Source organism: Melanaphis sacchari, unplaced genomic scaffold (assembly GCF_002803265.2).
Source record: "Melanaphis sacchari strain LSU unplaced genomic scaffold, SCAv2.0 Contig41_pilon_pilon, whole genome shotgun sequence".
NCBI classification, from domain to species: Eukaryota; Metazoa; Arthropoda; class Insecta; order Hemiptera; family Aphididae; genus Melanaphis; species Melanaphis sacchari.
Genome location: NW_020271269.1, coordinates 32,154 through 55,024, shown reverse-complemented (window position 1 = coordinate 55,024; position 22,871 = coordinate 32,154). Strand labels below are relative to the sequence as shown.

The 22,871-nt window shown below is 25.7% G+C and overlaps 2 protein-coding genes across 5 annotated transcripts; one reads left to right on the top strand and one right to left on the bottom strand.

Moving 5' to 3' along the window:
• Positions 1 to 2,310: 2,310 nt before the first annotated feature.
• Positions 2,311 to 10,351, bottom strand: LOC112597477 (carboxypeptidase N subunit 2-like). The gene is made up of 7 exons (XM_025343544.1): positions 9,739 to 10,351; positions 9,265 to 9,632; positions 8,706 to 9,137; positions 3,895 to 4,124; positions 3,452 to 3,835; positions 3,213 to 3,388; positions 2,311 to 2,846 (listed from the first exon to the last, which is right to left on the bottom strand). The coding sequence occupies exons 2-7, from the start codon at positions 9,266 to 9,268 to the stop codon at positions 2,486 to 2,488; spliced, it is 1,587 nt and encodes a 528-aa protein (XP_025199329.1). The 5' UTR covers positions 9,269 to 9,632; positions 9,739 to 10,351; the 3' UTR covers positions 2,311 to 2,485.
• Positions 10,352 to 10,440: 89 nt separating this feature from the next.
• LOC112597476 (probable leucine--tRNA ligase, mitochondrial) lies at positions 10,441 to 22,651 on the top strand. Of its 4 annotated transcripts, XM_025343542.1 has the most exons (14): positions 10,441 to 10,668; positions 10,726 to 10,826; positions 11,143 to 11,318; positions 11,399 to 11,516; positions 16,345 to 16,450; positions 17,058 to 17,270; positions 17,343 to 17,585; positions 17,649 to 17,791; positions 18,209 to 18,886; positions 18,950 to 19,116; positions 19,176 to 19,532; positions 19,604 to 19,845; positions 19,921 to 20,154; positions 22,348 to 22,651. In XM_025343542.1, the coding sequence occupies exons 5-14, from the start codon at positions 16,439 to 16,441 to the stop codon at positions 22,561 to 22,563; spliced, it is 2,505 nt and encodes an 834-aa protein (XP_025199327.1). In that variant the 5' UTR covers positions 10,441 to 10,668; positions 10,726 to 10,826; positions 11,143 to 11,318; positions 11,399 to 11,516; positions 16,345 to 16,438; the 3' UTR covers positions 22,564 to 22,651. The 4 variants fall into 4 exon arrangements, with proteins under 4 accessions (XP_025199327.1, XP_025199328.1, XP_025199326.1 ...); XM_025343543.1 differs by lacking the exons at positions 11,143 to 11,318; positions 11,399 to 11,516; XM_025343541.1 differs by lacking the exons at positions 10,441 to 10,668; positions 10,726 to 10,826 and having other exon boundaries at positions 10,954 to 11,318.
• Positions 22,652 to 22,871: the final 220 nt, after the last annotated feature.

Sequence of the window (22,871 nt, the reverse complement as noted above, 5' to 3'; positions counted from 1 at the left end):
AATTTTTAACAATACCGAACATGGACATGCAAAATAAATTTAACAATGTAGTCAAAGCAAAAGCCGATTGCGATATGACCTGCACGATTAACTGATTAAGTAGTTGTTATCTATTTGAATATACGATTTATCGCATATTCGCATTCATAAATAGAACGATTGACATTTGGTACAGTTAAAAAATACCTAAAGTAAGCAAATATTATGAAAATAATAGTTCTTGATATACCTTATATTTTTAATTTTTTAACCATCACAAAAAGCTAGAACGATGTATCAATACGCATAAAAAAATAATTAAATGACCTAACAATTTAAAAAAATGTAATTTAAAAATGTCACCTTTGAAGTACCTATATTTGTTAAATAAAATAAATTGTCTAGCACTTAGCAGCTTATGGGATGCTAATTCCTAGAGCACAGGATGCACTCTGGATTGAAATCCTGACCTTAACAATAATTTATTGTATATGTGTGCTCTGTACACAACACTATTTTATATTATAATACCATATTGATTGTGCGTTAATATTTATTATTAATAATGTTGTAATTAAATAATAACTTGCATCGTATTTATATGTATATAGGCAATACGCATACACGTGTGTATTAATAGTATTAATTAATTACGTGTACGAGAAAGATAATACATTGATGATAATACTCAGAATTGCGCGTGGAATGCAAAACAATTTATTAATAGCTAACCACAAAGATAATATGCTTTCAAAATATGTATTTAAACATTCTAAACATTCAGATTAAAAACTATCATAACTATTCATTTTTAAAATTTTAATAATTGTTCGATTTTTCTTTAATTAAAATGAAAACGTATTGTAAGTGTAGATAATACAAAAACATTATTAACAATTTTTTTCTATTAACAATTATCGAATAAAAGTAAATTCTCACAACTATTATATTATAATATAATATAACAATTAACGACACACCACACAAAGCCAATCGCTTAGCCCATGAACAACAAACATGATGCGATAAATTTCTTTAATATACCTATATAATTTATTTCAATAAATTATAGCTACCCTACACACAAACATTGTTTGTATACATTTATAATACGAAAAAATTATTTTAGTATCAACTTACTATTTATTTTTTATCTAAAAGTTTAATATATATATTATTTTTTAATATTTGAAAAAACGCTTTATGCCTTTACGTCAGTAAATCTACACGTTAAACTAGAAAGCCAGTTGTGTACTCGCATCATTAATTTCCTATGTACATTTTCAATCCACGTTAAATCTCCTCATAAGCAGAATTATATCTTAATCATATCTAAATCACTAACATCCAATTATTTTAGCTGAGGCTATCATTTAAAATTGTTTTTTTTTTAAATACTCTACGTCTACCACTCAATAGATCGTTAATTATATTTTACTTGGATCATTGATACGATAATATATCAAGTGATCCACTTACACGCGTTACTTAAAATAATAGTAATGCATATTTTATTTTATTCGTCAACCGAGAACCTGTGATTGTTGTTTTTTGAAGAAACCGGCAATGTACTCGTATATAAAACTATTTATTATCTACATATAAATACAAATAATTTGATGTATGGCCTATAGCGATAGTTGTAGAAAGTTATATTTTTGTACGATTACCTATAAATTATAATACGTAATATAAATTAAAAAGATACTTTATAGGTCGGTTATAATTATTATATGCATAGTTTAAACTGATATTTTAAAATTAATTTCCATTATGAAAATTATTTAAATAAAAATCTTCTCACTTCCTTTGTTATTATTTTGTGTTTTTTTTTTTTCAGAACAATATGAACACAGGTTCAGTAACAAGGTTAAAAATAATTCTATGTATACAAAGCGTTTTGGCACATAGAACACAACAATAACCGGCATCAAGGGTTTCCGGTTCTCGTCAACAATGAACTAAAAGAAAGAAAAAACACACCCCTTGACGTTGTGCCCTCATTACAGCTACGTGTGTATGTGATGAGACAAACTCATTATGTCAAAAGCCCACTAGACATTTTACAGAAACGGACGAAAAGTGTCCTTGGTCGTTGAGTCGTTGCAATGGACCTGTGACAAGACCCTAAAGACCTCTAAGAGCAAGAATGTGTAAATTGAGAACGCTTCAAAAAACGTTTTGAATTAAATGTAGAGACTATAGAGAGACAATGTAGGTTAAAACGTCGGGTATTTTATTTTCACTAAACATAATACAGTAGGTATTTATTAATATAATATACCATTTCATACATATTATAAAACTTACGAATAAATTAAAGTACATAAATAAGTAAAAATAACATTTATTATTGTAATCAACAACAATTATTCATACATACATACATACATAGGTATAGTAAGTATACCTAGACACGTCGTCTTACAACAAAATAATATTGCTTAATATTTCACATTATTTGGCTCAAATTTGTTTTTAACCAAAATGTTTAAAATTTAAAATTTCAGTCTGTATTGTTTATAACTATTGGCGATCGTCCATGGATCATTGTGTTTTTGACAGGCACTTCTAATGTGTCTATATTTTCTTCAAAATCTGCAGGCTTGTATTTTACACCGGTGCTAAATCCAGTCGGAACATATATCCTAGGTTTTAACACCTTCTTTATTTCCCTACAACCCATGTTTATTAATGAGCCAAACACGAGAATGCCAATTACTAATCCGATGACGATGACTAAATGTCGAAGTCGTGTGACGTGACCGTGACTATGATGATTAGAATCATAGTTATAATCGTCGCAATCGATGTGTTCATTTAATTGAGATACTAGTGTGGTATACAGGTTTTTGGGCTCGTTACATCTGAAATACATAAATGCACATTAAAACTACAAATGAATAATAAAGTAAATAGATACTTAATAATACTTTGAAAAAAATTATGATATTTCAATAAAAGTTATCACTATTTAGAGATGACTAAGAAATTAGTGAATTACAGAACAATCTAATAGAAATGGCGATTATCGGAGGAAAAATACAAAGCATATTTTAAGATAGAGAATTTACGGATCATAGAAATACAAGTATGTACATTGTGCAATAAAATTAAAGTAAGATTATTGCAAGACGTTTCTTTAATAATTTCAAAACGTTTCGTAGTGTTAAGTTTCTAATGAAATGATTTGTGAATGTTTAAAAAACTTTAACATACTAATTCAATATTACCGATAATATAATAGGTTTTCTGGTATTTCTGCAAATGTTTTATTGATATAATCTGCAAGCCAGGACAATCTACAGTCACACGTCCATTGATTACCTTTAGCGTCAAATAAGTCAAGCATTGACCAAGGATAGAGTCTTGAATCTAAACTGTTAATGTTCGTATAACTTATTGATAGCTAAAAATCAAAAGCGAAACTTTATAAAAACATTTATTCACCAACATCTTTGTTTTCAATTACTTGTCTTAGTGACTGTTGTTGACCGGTATTGTCTACGAAAGCGTCATAATGGATGTTTGACAAACTGGGATTGTATGACATGTGTAATATTACGAGCTTCTTTAGTGGCGCAAATGTGCTGTACCCGATATCGGTCAAATTAGGCATACCACTGATAACGAGTTCTTGAAGTTGGTCCAGACCGACAAATGACTCACTGTCCAAATTACTAATAGGATTAGCGTTCATATTCAGATATGCTAGAGACATGTTACGATTGGTACGAATTTCCATTGGTATATTTTGGAACTTATTGCCGTTAAGATATAACGTTTGGACATTAAACAATTGGGAAAACATACCAGGTGGGAAGTCTGATATACCTGTGTTGCTTAAATCCAATACCTGCAATATTTTTATTTTTATTATATTATATGCTATTAACACTAGATTTAATCGTTTACCTGAAGATTTTTTAAATACCCTAAGGAGATTTCTGTGTTTTGATCAATCACCAATAAAGGATTATTATTCAATTCAAGATTTTCTAATTTCGTTAAATACTGAAAAAAATTTGGTGGCAAAGAATGTATATTATTGTATCCTAATTTAAGGATTCTTAACGCTGGATCGTTCGTAACTGGTATGTTTGGGAGTTGATAACGACGAAAAACAGATGGACGTAATTCATGACCTAAGATAAATTATATTCATTGTCATTCACTATATATTTAATATTATACAATAAATTAATTACAAAGTACAGTAAATACAATTAATACTATGTGGGTATTTTTTTTTTAAACTTCAAGTATTAAAATTATTAATTTAATTTTAACTATTATTTTCATAAGTTCACTTTAAATAATGCATTTGTAATAAACTTATTATTTAAAAATATTACCAAACTAATTAAAAAAAATAATGATTTGACACAAGATTTATTAAATGATTAGTTTAGACAATATAAGTATAAATATATATATTTTTTAAATAAGGATTCGTGTTAATAATAATAACAATAATAATTAATACATTTATTTTATTGTTAGTTATTCTATAATTTATCTGTACTAAATTTCCATTTAAAAATTCGTGCTAATTTATAAAAAAATTATTAAGTTAAATTAAACAAAATATTAATCATGTTTTTATAAATAGGCTAAAGCTACGTTTAAAACAGGTTATCTAAATAATATCTTTCGTTACCTACGTCTGACGAACTATCTGGCTTGTGTATAGTAAAATAAAACTTGACTGATGTAATATATGGAATGATTACATTAAAACATTATTTAAATCTTTGTTCAATTCAAAAAATTAAAATAACTTGAGTTCTACTACAAGAATGGCGAATTATATCAATAGTATATATCAATGATTCTCTAAACTAATTTTCCTTGTGAAATAAACGTTAATACATTATTATTATTTATTAGTTAAACTAAAACTTAAGATACATTTTCAACGAAAATGTTGTATTTTTCAATAAAATGTAATTTTAAGTTCAGGAAAAACTGACATCACAGACCTACCTTCTATTTAAAGTAAAATATAATATTAAAATACATATCTATTTATATTGAATTCTAAATTATTTTTTATTTTTAAAAAGTTAAATACATTTCAAGCTATCTTTATACTTGTATTGCAATTTTTTTTCTTCAAAAATTGTTTTTATTTAATATTTTTAAATATTTGTACAGGTCTAAATAAAAAAATTTAATTTTCACAGTACAAAAAAATCAAACTTTTTTTAGAAGTGTTTTTAAGTTTAAGTAAAAAAAAATTATGACATTTTTAAATTATAATTTATAAAATTAACAAAAATGGAACATAATATTTACCTTTTATTAATTAATGTACACAGAAGGGTGTTTTGAATGTCTTAAGATCGACTGAAACATTCACTAATCTTTATTTTGTTTTTAGTTATTGCAAATACTTGGTGGTCTAGTATAGTATTTAAAATTATAAACTATAATTTTCAAAAATGTTCCATCGAAATTTTTATCACTTGTTTTTATATTTATATAATTAAATCGACATTTTATATTGTTTTATCGATCAATAGCTAAATAATCAATTGTCTAAATTATTAATAATTTTATGTAATTAGCTACAGTAAGTAAGTTTGTTGATAATTTTATTTTTTATTTAAATTTTTAATCGATATCCAATGTATAAATTAAATAGATAGTTCATTAATATAATGTATAATGTGCATGCTACTACATCATACGTTATTATGACATAATATTATGAAAGGATGAAATTTATGCATATAACTTGAAGAATGTAAGCAGTTTTACATACTCTGTATACTACATTGTAAATTGTAATTTAATTGCTAATTAGTCAATATAAATGAACCAAATTCAATAGAATTCGCATGGCGATGAATTAGGATGTTCCCCGGCGTCTTACGTAAAGTATATGTATACTATTATGTACAACATATCTATCTACACGGTCGTTGTGAAAGTTTAATATAGTCTTATGGGTTGTTTGTCTGTACAGTTTCTTCGTTCAATTTACAGCGGTTAATTGAATCACGTACTTCGAAGGTTAATCAAATTAGATCTACCATTCCACCCTATAGTAATTTCAATTTCCATGGATACAAATAATTGTTTTTATAACTGAAATTGTTCTTTGCAAAACCAGTGAAAAGTTAACAAAATGTTATTTGAAGTTTTAGATACTTATACATGTTATAAGTATACCGTCATTGGCGTCATTATTTTATAATGAACAACATGATAAATAAAACGATTGCACAGTGGAAATTTTCAATTACAAAAAAAGAGGGTTGCTAAGTCCTCTATTTTAGGTTCTGAGTAAAACAATGAATGTTATCTAATATTTGAATAGTTGGTTATCTAATGTATTATTATTATCCTAAGCTTTGAGGGTAGTTTGAGATAGAAAATTTGATCTATTTGGTACTTTGGATAAAAAATAGTCAAATATTTCCTGTAATTACTAATCAAAGTAATTAAATAAAATAAAAACAATTTTGGAAAAACGAGAATTTGTACATAAAACTATTATTTTTCAAAAGCAATTTTCTGTAATTTCAAAATAAATAACGGTAAGAATTGAATTAATATTTTCTACATAAATAAATTCAATAATTAATAAGTAATCAGTAACAATATATTCAATTATTTTCGATTTTTTGTGCAATTCATAAACATTTAAAATGATTGACTTTTTTTTTAAATTCAAGTATGTATGTTGAATTTTTCTTGTGAGTTAAAAATCTTGACAATTTAATACAAATATCTTTGTAAGTTGAAATCATTACGAAATTACAAGATATCAAAAATACATAATCAAAACATTTATTTATAAACGTTCTGAGCTTAAAATTATCATGTTAATATTTTTTGGCAAAAATTAGTTCAACCTACTATATTACTAATTTCAATACTTTGATAAATTATAGTTCATCGTAAGAAATTTACTAATATAGATAACAGACTGTCTCCGTTCATAATTGTTTTATGTATATAATTATTAATGATTGAATTTGACCTACTCAATGTCGAGGTACACTCGACAGTCGACACAGCTACTAATGATTACACAATAAAGTGATTTCTTTGGTTAATACTTTTTAGTTAGTTTATTATAAAGGACCACACAAAGAACAACTTTTCTCATAAACATGGTGTTCAATAATTAATTCACTATACATATTTAGTAATTGCTCTTTACGGTACATATTAATTATATTAATTCATTATAATAAAAACTAATTAACTATAAATGGAATACATTATGAGAGTATACAGATTTTAAAATTAGATTTGATCAGCGTGCTCAAGTTCTATCAAAAAATAAATCGTATTTATGACGACCTAACCTACACTCTATTTTTTTAAAGTTGTTTGGAATTCATAGTTTTAACTTTTAATTTGTCATATGAAATATGATATATAATTGCACAAGTTCTGCATAGTTCTGTATACTTCAAGACAGGATAGTGGCGTACTAAATTATTTATTTATTATTATTATTGATTGAAAAAAAAAACAATGATTTATATTTCTGTTATAGTGTTTTAGAATCTTATATAAAATGAATATAACTTTTACAAAAATGTATTAAGACGGGCAAGTAATTGCCGCTTTACAAAACTGTAGATGTTGAGTGGGTCACTGTGATAGCTGTGTTGAATAAAAATTAAATGATATATCATTATATATTAATAATGATTTTAAGCGGAGACGGTTTATTTATTTATTTTTTTTTTAATGTAATTAATTCAAGTAATTTAGGTTAATTTTAGTAAATATTAATACAGTAGGCTGAATACATTTTTTAAGTAAATATTGCAATTAAAAATATTATTGTATGTTCAGAATATAATAATATCAATAAAAGTAAAAGTTTTATGTCTCCACAAATAATGTTTTTAAACCATAACAAAATAATGAATATTGTTATTTATAATTTGTAAGTATGTAATTTTATCCAAATTTTAACTTAAAATGTCTTTAAAAACATATAATAATAACAAATTTTTTTTGACCTAATACAAATATTGTTATCGACACTTATGAATCTAAAAAAAAAAAATTGAAAATTGAAAATGTCTATAAATAACTCAAAAATAGTCATAATATATTGAAAATATTATCATGTATATTCTATAATATAAGAATAATTATACACACTCTTAAAAAACATTTAAAATATCTACGGTTATTCGTTTTTTAATTACAATAAAATATCAATAATCGTCTGAGAAGAAGTACCTAATTATATTTTAATAATTTAAAAGTGCTCAAAAAAAAAAAAAAAATCAAATTTTGGTTGCTTAAAAAACTTTAATATAATAGTTTTTAATTACTAACAAAGTAAGGAACTTAAAAAACATAGTTTTCTTGATTTTTTTTTAGTTATCATGAACGTAACCACTTAATACTAATCATAAATTTGTATAAAATACTTGTCTATGTTATGTCATATTCAAAAGAAAAATTTGATTTTTTTATTGTGGTTAATTATTATCAGGTATTTTGAATATTATATATTTATACATAACTACTATACGCTATACATGCACTTATGAGTTATGAGATGCAATATTTTTATTTAAAAAAATACTATTAAAAATTAAAAATTAGATAAGATAATTTATGGAGGTTTAGAGTATGATTTAAATGAATAAAACTCTATATTTAAATAAATTATATGGTTTAGTGTTTTATTTTTTTTATCTTTTATCAAAACTGTTTTTACGTAAAATAAATAATTTACTTACTGTTCAACGAATTGTAACTTAGATCCAGTTCTTCGAGTGCTGGTAAATTCGTCAATGCTTTATTTTCAATTAACGATATGTTGTTGTATTTAAACGACAACTTCTTCAACGATGTCATTAACGGGAGTGTAAATATTTTTTGTAAATTATTGTTTTCCAGATTAATATTCAATACGCGATTAGCAAGAATTCCGTCATCGAAAAACGCATGGTATCGAATCCACTCTTCAATACTGTATAGATGACTTTTGCCAATCATATTGGAACAGTCCAATATTATGCCCATTTTATCCTTGCCGTTATTGTTGTCAAAACATTTGACTCTGGTTTGTGCCGCTGTCAGCGAAACAATGCCCATCAGACATATGCCAAGTATTAAATTCATATTCGACGATCCAGTGATAGCGGTTACGTGATTTTTCGTTATTATTTCTACAAAACAGAAGTTATATACACGCACAATTATTGCTGGTAAATATGAAAACGCATCGAAAGACGAAAATAATGATAAAATTATAAGCCACTATTACAGTTGATAGTTATCGATTATAATCCATACCCATTTTAAGAACAAAATGTGAATTGGCTCTTTATAATGTTGTCGAATTGATTCATCTGGTCGCGATGTCTGATGTATTTGTTGTAATGCAATTTCGTCTAGTCTTAGTGCACTTAAATATGTTTACAAGTGATAGCGATCAACATAACGATATTTCTAGCATAAACAATTTTCAGACTTATACATGAAATATAATTCGAATTATTTCACATTTGTAACACCGACGTTGTTTGAAGATATTAACTGTACATTAAAATAATATGTACTGAAGGTGTGAAAATGCGATGATACAAATATTATGTTTTATTATGTTGAGTGGTTAATCACGCAGTATAAACGTATTCCAAGGTTCTAAGATAAGATACTGTCTATAAAAAATGAATCATTAAGGAGGTAGTTATTAATTTGTTCAGTTCATACATATATATATATATATATTTTAAGTGTATAATAATTAATATCACGTCCTCTTACCTGTGATAAATGTTTTTTGTATTTTTATAAATAAAAACACCGTGTCCAATCCAGAATAGCGCCAGCACTTCATTTAATCGGTATTTTCGTTTTGATACGATAGATAGATTGAAACGTGAACGTTCACATAATACCTTCTCACTGCATTGCACTACGAAGACATATTTTACAATAACATTTTATAATCGTTATACGATTTATTCGTCGTCTTAAAAACGTAACACGTAACACGCGTGCTCAACAGTCAGCCGCCGACTGATTTTTTCAAATCGTATTATTATTATTATTATTATTATTATTGTTGTATTAAAAAATTCCGTAAAACTTTAAGCGAATTAAAATCGCACATGGTGATATTATTATTACAATAATTATTAGTGTCCACTTCAGTTCTTGACGTATCTAGCCAGCAGCAACTATAATAAAAACGATCCGGCGAGGCAAACGCGAATGAATCATCGACGAGTTTTTTGCAGCGACGGTTACGTTTCCAACAAAATCGTTTATTGCAACAAAGTATAATATTATTGTTATACGTTGTTATAATACGCAAACGAATGTATTCCTCGTGAATCGTGTGCGCATCAAATTATACTGTTATAACGTCATGTGCCGAATGATCGTACGAATAAACTGATTCTGGAAGTGGTTCGTATTTTATACGAGTACATTGAGACTCACGATGCCTACACCAGTTTTTACATTACATACACCTATATTATACATTTTACCTACCTCTATATGTACCTATCATACTTACTAAATTACCGCACTACATTTTGTGCGGCCTTGAGTGCATATCTAGGCTTTGACGCATCCAATGCCGTTTCACGAGTGCAATTATCCGTGTGTCTAAATAATGATATTATTTATAAATTATAATACGAAATGGTATTTCGACGCGTCGTTAGCACGTTGAACCAATTTGAGGTAAAGTGACGCAGTGGACATTGTTATGTTTATTATTACCTATTTATATTTCAATAGGTACGTTCAAACCGGATCTCCGAAATCCTGAAATTTAACGACGAGTGCCCGAGTGTCCCAGTGCCCGAGTGCCCGAGTGTCTGTCAACTATAATATATAAGGTACTTATACTATTACGCTAATGCTTAAGTCGGCTGTATAATACGGTATTCCTAGGTGTATATACGTAATAATTTATAACATAAAGATTTCAGCTTTGGCAAACGAAGAATATTAATTGCTGAATTAGGTATACGTAATTAGTGATAAATCAATATATAATCGCGATTATTTATTTCCTTAAATAGTGAAAAGAACCCTTAGACATGCTGACGTGTTTCATATTCGAGCGTGTTGATGGAGACATTTTAAGATTATTCTGAATTCGATATATCATTACATTTTTATGATTACATTTTAATCAAACGTCTTCTGCAGAATCATAGTACAATATCTTCAAATGAGAGAACGAAATCATTGTCCACAGATTTATAATTGTTATACTAAATGCACAACATTGTCAACATCCATCGCGATTTCAACTGATTTTACTCAGAAGCGTAGAATGTTTTTTTTTACCGGGGAACCCGTTATAAATAGATAAACTGATAAAAGTAATTAAGTACATTTTATATTAAATATATACTATATAGGTGATATAGTTTATCAAAGTTCAATTATTGTTATTTTATAGGCTTAACCTATTCATTTTTATTGGACAGGGTGGCTGTACTCTTCATCAACTGTCCCCCCTCCCAATTTGGGATACGTTTGATTAAATTATATTTATACAACACGATTGCGAATATCCAGTAAGCATTAAAAAAATATTTTACGTAAATCGCATACGCACTAACTGGTAATGTATTTGTTATATGTAGTATTATCTATATAGTGAGTATATCGTATATATTAATTGCGAAAGAAATATCACTTTCTGATCCAAGAACTATTAAGTACATTGTTAGTATAGTTCAAGGTTGTTTTTGAGCAATACACATGTAAATATAGAAATAAGAACTAATAAACATATATGGAATTTGTATTATTGGTAGCCAATTTTTTTGTTTGTAGATATTCAACAGTATTTTTATTTTAGTATAACCATTGATTTTATAAAATCAATGGTATAACTAACAAACTAACACACAAATATAATGGATACAGTGAAAATGATAGTTATAACTTATAAGTAATAACTAATAGCACATTTTAGATGAATATAATAATATTATTACCTTAAAATTTAAATTATTAACAGATCACCATTAAATCGCTAAATATTCAAAACCACAAACCACAATTGTACAGGAGACAATTTAGATATTATGGTATTTACCAACAAAATAGTTTTTTCAATCTAATTAGAAGGTATTTTTTATTCTACGTATTGATTTGCCAACTATTATTAACAACATACAAATCTTTGTTTAAATGACCTAGCCGAGTCCTTGAGGGTTAAATCATTTGATTATATTTTATAATAATATTATTACAGCACTAATACTTATTAGTTGTAAGTTATAATGCTATTTGAATTAGGGATACAACATTTGGTATAATAATATTATTATAGAATTATACAATATTGTATCATCAATCTATTTTGTTCATTAAACGTTTTATAAAACTTTTCATTTCATAATGAACTATTTACTTTAAAAAGTTTCAATATCCGATATGAACAAAATGTTACCTATAATAGATGGAAATTATAAGAATAATAATAGGGTGGCTTACTATATTTGACACCATCATTTATCAAAACTTATCATTGGTTTATGTGTTGTAGCATTCAAATAAAGGAAAATTGAAAACATATATAGCAAAAAATCAAATTTTGGATTTCAACATTGATTGAGACATGATAATATTACATGGAATTTAATTATTTTTGACCAAAGTTAAGGTTACAAAATTGGTTTTATAACCATTAACCATCGAAATATATTTATTAATCATAAATCATAATAATATATTTTCATTACTTTTTAATTAAAAATCCGAAACCTAAAACATAAATTTTTTTTAAAAAAATCATATTACGCAATAAATACAAATTCAAATTTAAAAAATTAAATTTTTTTTATGAAATTAAAAAAATAAATAATTCTTTAGGATATTTCAACAGGAATATACTCGATTTTTCTAATCTATTCCCATAGGTAAATGTAAAACTACATTGCTAATTTTGTTTATAAATCTGTTTTTGTCTATTATAGTAGACGATTGAAGTACTTAAAGATGATTGAGTCTATCTTGTTGGTGAAGATGTTAGATTGGATTTGATTAATTTTAACTTCTAAAACTTCGTTCGCAAGATGCTAAAGCCACAGATTAAATTAAAAATATTTAATATGCTATTGAAATATTAGAATAGGAATCTTGTAGATTATTTTTTAAAATAAAATTTAGAATTTCAAAGTAATTTCTATATTTAATAACTCGTCTAACTTAAAAATATGGGAGTTTCCCGAGTGCGTCCCGCCGAAATGATGTTTTTTAATGTTTCGAGTGCGTCCGAAATAACGTATCACCTGAGTGCGTCCCAAGAAAAAGGTCTTATTTTTGATATAGTCCTAGTGTGTGCCAGTTCATTTAGAGTTATCTAGGGTGCACCACGATGAGGTAAACTGGCTTACAGCCCAAAAATATTGTTTGATTCTTATTTATAAATTATAATTATATATTTGGTTTTAGTTTACACGCTTGAATTAGAGAGTGTTAGGGCAAACGTACTAATTATTTTTAAAAGTTTTTTTTTTTTATTTAAGACAAATTTTATTTACTTATTTTCATAAATCATTATAGAAGTTGAAAAGCAATTTTCCCATCATTTTCAGTATTCCACAACCATAGCTTTAAAAATAAAGTATTATAGTTGTATATTTGACCAATATATTCGACCATCGTCAAATCACTCAAACCTGTATCTTGAAAGGTTTATTTGATAATTTTATCTTAAATAGGACCTATAGCTGTGGACTAAGGACGCACTCGGTCTATCAATATAATTTGTCGGTATGATTGTGGACGTACTTGGGCTATAAAAAAGGTAAAAACTAAAAGCGCGACGCACTAGGGATATCCCCAAACATATATTGTTTAAAACTTTCAATTTCGTATTTAAATTAAATTTTATTTAAGTATTTTTCATACTAATTAGATTTGAATGTTTATGAATAAAATATGTAACAAACATTTTCATTTATTTTTAAGTTAATTTCGTCCCCCCTCCCAGAAAAATATCTGGGAACGCCTATGTAAATGTAATATGATCCATGTACCGAACCTGTTTTGATTCATTGATGTAATTTGTAATTTTAATTAATACGTTTTTTATTGGATAATTATATATTCATAAAGTAATTTTAGGTAGATAATAGGTATAAGTACTAAAATATATTTATTACTAGCTACCATATACATGTTATCCAGTCGATATAACAAGATAAATGTGCAAATCTGATGAAATATTTATAACCATTACAAACTATACCATAATCTTTTAAGTATTTTTAAATAATTCGCGAATTTTCATCAATAAATTAAAGAAAAGTCTTAATAACCTTAAATAAATCATTTTTGAATTGACAATTTTTGCTATGATAATATCTTTTCTTTCTGGAACTAAAAAATATCATTGCCAAGAAAAAATTTTGATAGTTTGAAGTTTGTTTAATTTTATCTTTAAAATAGTTTAGAATGCTTTAAGCTAGATATATAATATTTTAAACATTTAATACTATTTAGTGTTATGTTTTACTGGAAATTTAAAACAAACGTGCAAGTCATTTAATTTCTAATTTTTTTTATTACTTTGTTCATACAATTAAATGCCTATTTGAAAATGTATTATAATAAATATTATCTACTATCTAGTGACTAGTATTGCATATTTTAAAATTTGTGCGGAAATATATGCGAATTGGATTTAATATGATTTATGTGATTTAAATAACTATTGTCGATCAATAACGATTGTACCTCTATAATAATGAACTAATATCATAGCTTTTGAGTTTTTATTCAAATGATATAAATCGTAGTTCGTTGAAATTTAACCTGCCCACGGTATGTAAAGATCTTCTATAATCCTTATAGTGTATATGTTACGGTAAATGATGTTAAATGGAAATTAACGTTATTCACCGGTTATTAACGTTATTTACCAAATATACAGGTAATTATCGTTATAAACTGGATAATCACGTTAATGACCAAATACACAGGTAATTGATGTTATAAATCAGATAAGCGCATGAATCTCAAATACTACAATTTGAAAAATTATGTAAGTACCCAGATATTTTTAAAAATAGAATAAATGCATTATTATTTTTTATTTATTTTTACAAGTTTTACTCCCATGACATTTAATATAACATAATTTTTCAGCCCCAAGGTAAGCACAATGCTTATTATTATTACAACTAGTCTTGCAATGACAACGCTGGTACCTTCGAGGGCTCGCAACTGAATTATTACTAGCTACTTCCCTTAGTGTCAACTGTCTACCATCTGCTAATTTTATCACATTGTCCATGTCTAATAGATTTTATTTGCAAACAGCTATTTTTGGCATGTGAAATAATATTTAAGAAAACTATATTCCGTATTTATAAAATAATAAAACAAATTTTTATTTTAATAGTATATTTTTTCATTAAGAATTAACTTACAGAGTTTGTATAAATCATGTTCAACTTGAGTGACAACTAATAGTATATTTTGCATAGAACCACGAGCTCTATCAACGTTTGGTATAAATACACATACAGTTAAGCCTATTTCAAGCTGAGGAAACTTTTCTTTAGAAAATTTCATCATTTCCTCTCCTTGTTTTTCTAAATTTTTTTTTGAATTTTTACATGCAATACAAATATTTTCTTGACAATCATCAAAAAAATATTTAAAATAATTTTCAAATATTTATATTTTAGTTTTATTTTTGTTATATTTAAAATTCGGAAATTTATCGTTAAATAATTAAAAAATATTTAAGTACCAAGTTCCGAATTTTTTTCTGCGATTTCTATGATTTAATTTCCGATTTTGTCTTCTTTGATGATTGGTTCTTTGGTTATTTTTTTAAATCTTCCGCAATAACCTCTTTTATTTTATAATCAGATTAAAATTTCCCAAATCATACGGTTATTAACGTTATTCACTAGAAAATAACGATAATTCCCACATTCGTAGGTAAATAACGTTAATAACCGGTGAATAACGTTAATTTCTGATATAACATCATTTACCGTAACATATACATGATACACAACTACAACTACACTTTGCCTACACATTATGTAATCTTTATAATAGATACTATAATATTATGCTGTGTTCATGCCCATTTTCCGATATAAAATAAGTTATTGTGTAATTGGCTAGTGCGATCTAGCGGTATTTTTTTGCTATAACAATATTAAATTGAATAGGTATTTTTTACTATTTACTTATTTATTAACGAGTAGGTAAATCGTAAACTTATAGCTATTAGTGATTAATAATTTTAAGAAAATTATGGAAATTAATTATTATAATAAAATAATGTAATTATAATATTAATATTATAAAATGTGATAAAATGTAATTCATTTTATGAATTTAATTAATGCATACAATGAACATTTTTAGCATGAATTTACAATTGAAAAATACTCATAAGTACCTGTACTGGTTGTACTCCGTAGTAAGCAAGTACTAAGCAGAACATAGTTTTACATAATTTATGAATTATAAAGTAAGTATTGACAAAATGACAAATTTAAATTGTTTTTGATTATTAACTTTATTATTATCCGGCTTAATGTGTTCAATGTTCATTGTAATCGTAGCCGTTTGGAATCGGAATATTTATTTGAAACTAGGAACTCTTTTAGATCTATTTTGCTATTATCACAGAATAAATTAAAATGATTAAATGTTTTATCATCGGTTATGACTGATAGTGTAATCACTGTAATTTGAAGACATGCGACCGATGATTTCCATATTACATTAATTTATTATACTAAAATAGAAACTATTTAAGTAAATTATTTATTAAATATTAAATAATGAGTATTAAGTAGGGAATTAAAAAAATAATAAATTTAAATTGTTAGTAACTTTTTATTGCATACAGTTTTGGAGTATTTTAGTATTCATTTTTAATCGTGTGTAATGATTACCAAAGAAATATTTTGTAAACTAAATAACTTAAAATATTATAAGAAATATATTCCAAATTGTAGATCTCTTAGTAATGATATTTGGGTGAGTAGCTGTATCTATAGATATTGATATGTATCAATAATAAATAACAATTTACTTTATAATTAAATATGTCTTAATGCATCACAATTTAGAATGAAGAGTTAACAATAGATTTAAAACTGAAAATTGAGAAATACTGGAAAGATAAACTATGTAAAGGTAGTTTTAATAAAAATAACCTCAATAAAAAATTCTATGTATTGTCAATGTTTCCTTATCCATCTGGTCACTTGCACATGGGTCATGTTCGAGTGTATGTAATTGCAGATTCAATTGCTAGGTTTCATCGCATGAATGGACAAAATGTAAATTTATTTGTGATTATTATTCATATAAGATAAGGTTGACATTTTATTGTTCATAATTTTTTATAATAGGTATTTCAACCTATGGGATGGGATGCATTTGGGCTTCCTGCTGAGAATGCAGCTATACTACATGGTTTACCTGCTGATAAATGGACTAGTTCAAATATTGATCACATGAAAAAACAGCTTCAAGAACTTGGATGCAGTTTTGATTGGTCTAATGAAATAACAACGTGTGATCCATCTTATTATAAATGGACCCAATGGTTCTTTTTAAAAATGTTTCAATCTGGACTTGTTTATTCTAAGGAGGTTAGAGTTATTTGTTGACTTTTAACTAGTACTGATTAATAATTTACTTTTGTTGTTATTTAGGCTGAAGTTAATTGGGATCCTGTAGATGAAACAGTGTTAGCTAATGAACAAGTAGATGAAAATGGACGTTCTTGGCGTTCTGGTGCTATTGTTAAGAAAAAAGTATTGAAACAATGGTTTATTAAAACAACACAATTTTCCAAGTAAGAAACATTCAACAACTTAATTTTATACATTTTAATAATCAATATTTATTTTATTAAGAATATAATTTATTGAATTAATTTATCATTTGTAGTAGTTCTTCATATAAGTAAATAGTTAATACTAAATTAAATATTTTTTATGGACACTTTTGAGCAGTAGAGTTTTCCAAATTTGAATCAATAATATTTGGTGATTATAAATAGTATGGTTTGTACTTTGTAGAAATATTTTTCTCTTTTATATTTTTGTAGAAAATTTATTATTATAAGACAAATTAAAACGCTGTATTTCATTTCAATATTTTATTTATAATCAGTTAAAAATCAATATAATATTATTTTATATCGAGTATATTATAATTGAATAACTGTTATTGTTGGTGCAAATATTAATTTTTAAATCATTGTCAACAGAGCTCTGTATGAAGGACTAAATGATTCATCTCTAATAGATTGGAGGGATATTATCAACCTTCAAAAACATTGGATTGGAAAATGTGATGGATATAAATTTGATTTTCAATTATATACTGATGATGTGTATAGAACAATTCTTAATGTTTGGACACAATATCCAGAACATATACCATTAGCTGCATTTATTTGTGTTAAACCCGATTCTTTTGTTCATAAATATTATGTTCTGAATCATAAAAATGTATACATTAAGAATCCAATTACTGGCAGCATGTTACCAGTTTTAGTTACTGATCGTGTTGTTTATCCTGATGGGCAAGAATCATACTTAGCTGTGCCGTGTATAAATACTATTGATGAAGAATTAGCTAAGGAGCATAATATTTCTTATTCTGTAAACCAAAGCTCATATTTGTCTAGAGAAACAATTTGCGAAAAAGCAAAAGAATTAAATGTTGGTGGTTATCAAGTGAGCTCTAAATTACAAGATTGGCTAATATCTAGACAAAGATATTGGGGTACTCCTGTACCAATTATTCATTGTACCGATTGTGGAGCTCAAGCTGTACCAGAAGATCAATTGCCAGTAAAATTGCCAACGCTTGATGTACAAAGTGATAAAAAATTTATATCATTAGAATTAGTTGAAGAATGGATCAAGACTATTTGTCCAAAGTAAGTAGTATATTTATCACATGTATGAAATACAAACATAACATTAATATTGTAGTGTTCTAGATGTGGTAAAGAAGCAAAGAGAGAAACAAACACTATGGATACATTTGTGGATTCCAGTTGGTACTATATGAGATATTTGGATCCTAAAAACTGTTCTCAGCCATTTGATGAGACTCTGATCAACAAAATGATGCCTGTTGATATATATGTTGGTGGAAAAGAACATGGTAAATTTTCTCTTAATAGTATTTATAAATATTGTTTAAATACATTTTTTTTCTTTTAGCTGTTCTGCATCTATATTATGCAAGGTTCTTCAACCACTTTTTACATTCCATTGGTTTATCACCTAGTTTAGAACCATTTAAAAAGCTATTGGTTCAAGGCATGGTAATGGGTCAAAGTTTTAAAAATAAAATTAACGGTACATATTTAAAAGAAAATGAAGTAATCAAAAAAGGTAAAACATATTTCACTAAAGACGGGGACTATCCGGTTGTTGCAACATGGGAAAAAATGAGTAAATCTAAACACAATGGTGTTGAACCAAAAAATACTATAAGTAAATATGGAGTAGATACTATGCGATTATTAATATTATCTAGTGTTGCTCCTACGTCTAATAGAAATTGGAATTCAGATAGTGAGTAATAAGTAATATAGTAATACAATAATTATTAATACATATTTTTAATATATATTTTTAACTATTAGCATTTCCTGGAATTTTAAATTGGCAACATAGATTATGGTTAACTATAAGAGAATTTCGAGCTATTAGAAATAATGATGATATTCAAAGACATACAATTGATTCATCTATATTTCAAAAAGAAGAAATTAAATTATGTGATGCACGTAATTATCATGTCAAAAAAACTTCTAGTAACTTCAGAAAATCATATCAATTAAGTGTAGCCATTTCAAAACTACAAGGATTGACAAATATTCTAAGAGTATAAACATATTTTTATGAGCTTTTCAATTACATATTTATTTTTGTAGATTTAAATGTATTAATATTTTTATAGAAGTCTCCCAAAGATTTGATTAAGTATAGTGCAGAGTATGAAAAATTTCTGGCTGTTCAAATAATAATGTTAGCTCCAATGGCTCCACACTTTGCATCTGCTTTATGGAGTGGATTTGTATCTGCACCAGGTCGCATAAATCATGAATGGGAACAAATTAATTGGGAAAATGATGTAATTAATCAAAAATGGCCACAAGTGGATAGCGATTATATTTTAAATTTATATTGTTTGGTAAGTATTCAAAAATGTAAAGAAAACTATGAGTATTTATATTGAATGAAAACAAATATTTCTTTGTAAAATTATTGAAGTAAGTTAATAATTCATTAAAAATTGGAAGTTAATGTTTTTGGGTGTTATGTGTTTTATCATTTGGCACAATTATATCGACGATTTTTCGTATTTGCCATCATATCAGCCACTTCATTTTTCCAATTATATACTAGTGTATTAACAAATGTAGTGTTAATTTAGCAATGTACATCAGGTATTTTACATTTTAACATATTCTTGGGTTTCTTTAGTGTACAATGTTCATTTGATTTTATCTCTGTTAATGGATTTATTCTATTATTTTTAGAATCAATTATGTTATTGCAAGCATAATATTTTTTAAATACTATTTCTTTTGATAGATCTTTTTTTTTCTCTAGTTTTTATCATTATCATATTATTTTTACTTTTATAACACAGTTCATATACTTGCGACCTGCTTTTATGTTTTATCTAAAAATAAATTATTCAGTAAGTTAATTATTTTGTAGTAATATCAATTTTAAGTAAAAATTAATTTTTAACTTTTTTATTTTCAGCTTTATTCAATTCTCTCTTGATAATCTGTTTCATTAAATTTCCTGAATCAAAAACTTGATTGTTTTGTTTTATTTCTTTAAGAAGTTTATCCTTTAATCGAGTTAATTTTCTTTTACCATTATTACACATAGAATGTTCATTTTTTTTTTTGACAATATTTAAATTCATTGTATAACCCATTTTTAGGGCAAATTCGTGGTTTATATTTTTTCTCCACGCTTCTTCTTCTTCTTCAATCCTTTTTGCTTCTTGTTTAAGTGTTTCCAGTCTAAGTAGTCTCTCAGCTTCTTTTGATAATACTTCATTTTCTTCTAGTTTTTTTTTTTTTGCTATTAATTGTGCATTAGCTATTTCTTCCTTTTCTTTTTCAATTTTTTGTTGTCTTTGTTTTTCCAACATTTGGTTACGTTTTAATTTAATTTTTATTTTTTCTTCCATAATTTTAGTTTTTTCTTCTTGTTTTTTTTGTTTAGCTTGTATAGATAATTTAAATTTATTTTCTTCTTCTTCTCTTTTTTTACGTTTTTTTTCAGCTTGTAACCATAATTTTTTTTTTTTTTTTCATAAAAGAATCTGCTTCTTGTTGATCTTTTATTTTTCTCAGTTTTTCACTAGAATTATCTTGATCTTCATGAATTAATGAGTCATTTTTATTTTTTACTTCATCTTCCATTCCATGTTTATTAATATCTATTAATTATATTTTTTATTATTAGTATTATTTGACATGGTTTTATTTTCTACTACAAATAATTTATTTATACATATTATTAAAAATTAAAATTATGTTTTTATTCTACAATTATAAGTTATATAGTTTAAGTAATATTTCCATATTTAAATTATAATGCTAATTTTTAACTAGATAAAAAAATAACCCTTACTTTGGGAAAACACTTTTTGATGATTTTGTATTTTTTTTAGATTTATTATGTTTATTATTTAAATTTAAAACATCATTCATTTTTTGTTGGTTTTGTAATTTTATAGATTTATCATGTTTATTATTTAAACCTAAATTATCACTGTTTTTCCTTTGGTTATTCATGGTTTTATTTAGTATACTAAATTTTTTTCCATAGTTCTTTAAAGTATGTATCAATGTTATATAAATATATAATTACATAATATGGTTTATGATTACATTTTAATAAAACATACCATTTTTTGTTGACCATAGACATTATATTTTTCATTTTCACGCTTACGAAATCTGTACGAATTATTCCCTTTTTTATAGTATAGTGGCATATCAATCCATTTGAATCCCCTTGGTGTAGAGAGCATCTTTAGGTAATCACTGTGTGTTAGAAGATTTCTATCCACAATGGGTTTATAGCACACTGTGTGGTAATTAGGTTTGTCGCATAAATCATTTGTTTGACTTTTAATTTTTTCATGACAGGAATCAATTTTGTATGTAGCATTTTTGTTTGTTGTATTCATTTTAATTCATAAGTAAAATTTAAACAAATTTTTATAAAAACCTTTTTTATTTAGAGATGAAGTATTAACTTATTTTAAATTTTTGTTATAATTTTGAATATCAAACAATGTAGACATTTGGTGGCATGGTAATATACTATTTGTATATTATATTTTTTTTTTCAGGTTAACAATGCTGTTAAATGTACATTGTCAATTCCCAAAAGAGAAATGGCATTACTTAATAAAGAATCAGCTATCAAATTAGCAATGACTCAAGATATTATTAAAGAGTATACATCATCTTGGAATATTATTGATATTGGATTTCAATCATACGAGGACAATGATGCGTATGTTTTCATTAAGACTGACCGGAAATCAGTTGCAAAGACTAAATAAATCTACCAATTACAAAATTGTTAATAGAAATATTTAGTTGTAAAAATCATAAATATTATTTTCAATATTTATTATATATTAATATAGAAACAGTAAATAGTATAAAAGTAGAAATATATCTTAAATTCTTTTTTACCTTTTTTTTTTACAATAATATGTTAAAAAATTATAGATACCGAAATTTTAAATGTTTGTTATAAAAATAAAGATAAAGTAATGTTCTTACACAACTTATTACTAAAATATATCACATTTCATAAAGAAAAGAAAAAAACTTTATGCTTAATAGTTTATTTTAGTAAAAGATA

Bases quoted from the DNA above. Each gene is read 5' to 3' on its own strand.
- LOC112597477 (XM_025343544.1), bottom strand. The intron at 4,125-8,705 runs GTAAGTAAATTA...AATTTATCTTAG, and splicing joins AAGTTACAATTCGTTGAACA to GTCATGAATTACGTCCATCT. The intron at 3,389-3,451 runs GTAATTGAAAAC...TTTGATTTTTAG, and splicing joins AACAACAGTCACTAAGACAA to CTATCAATAAGTTATACGAA.
- LOC112597476 (XM_025343540.1), top strand. From the start codon at position 16,873: ATGATTACCAAAGAAATATTTTGTAAACTAAATAACTTAAAATATTAT. The intron at 17,792-18,208 runs GTAAGAAACATT...CATTGTCAACAG, and splicing joins AAAACAACACAATTTTCCAA to AGCTCTGTATGAAGGACTAA. The intron at 19,533-19,603 runs GTGAGTAATAAG...TTTAACTATTAG, and splicing joins TAGAAATTGGAATTCAGATA to CATTTCCTGGAATTTTAAAT.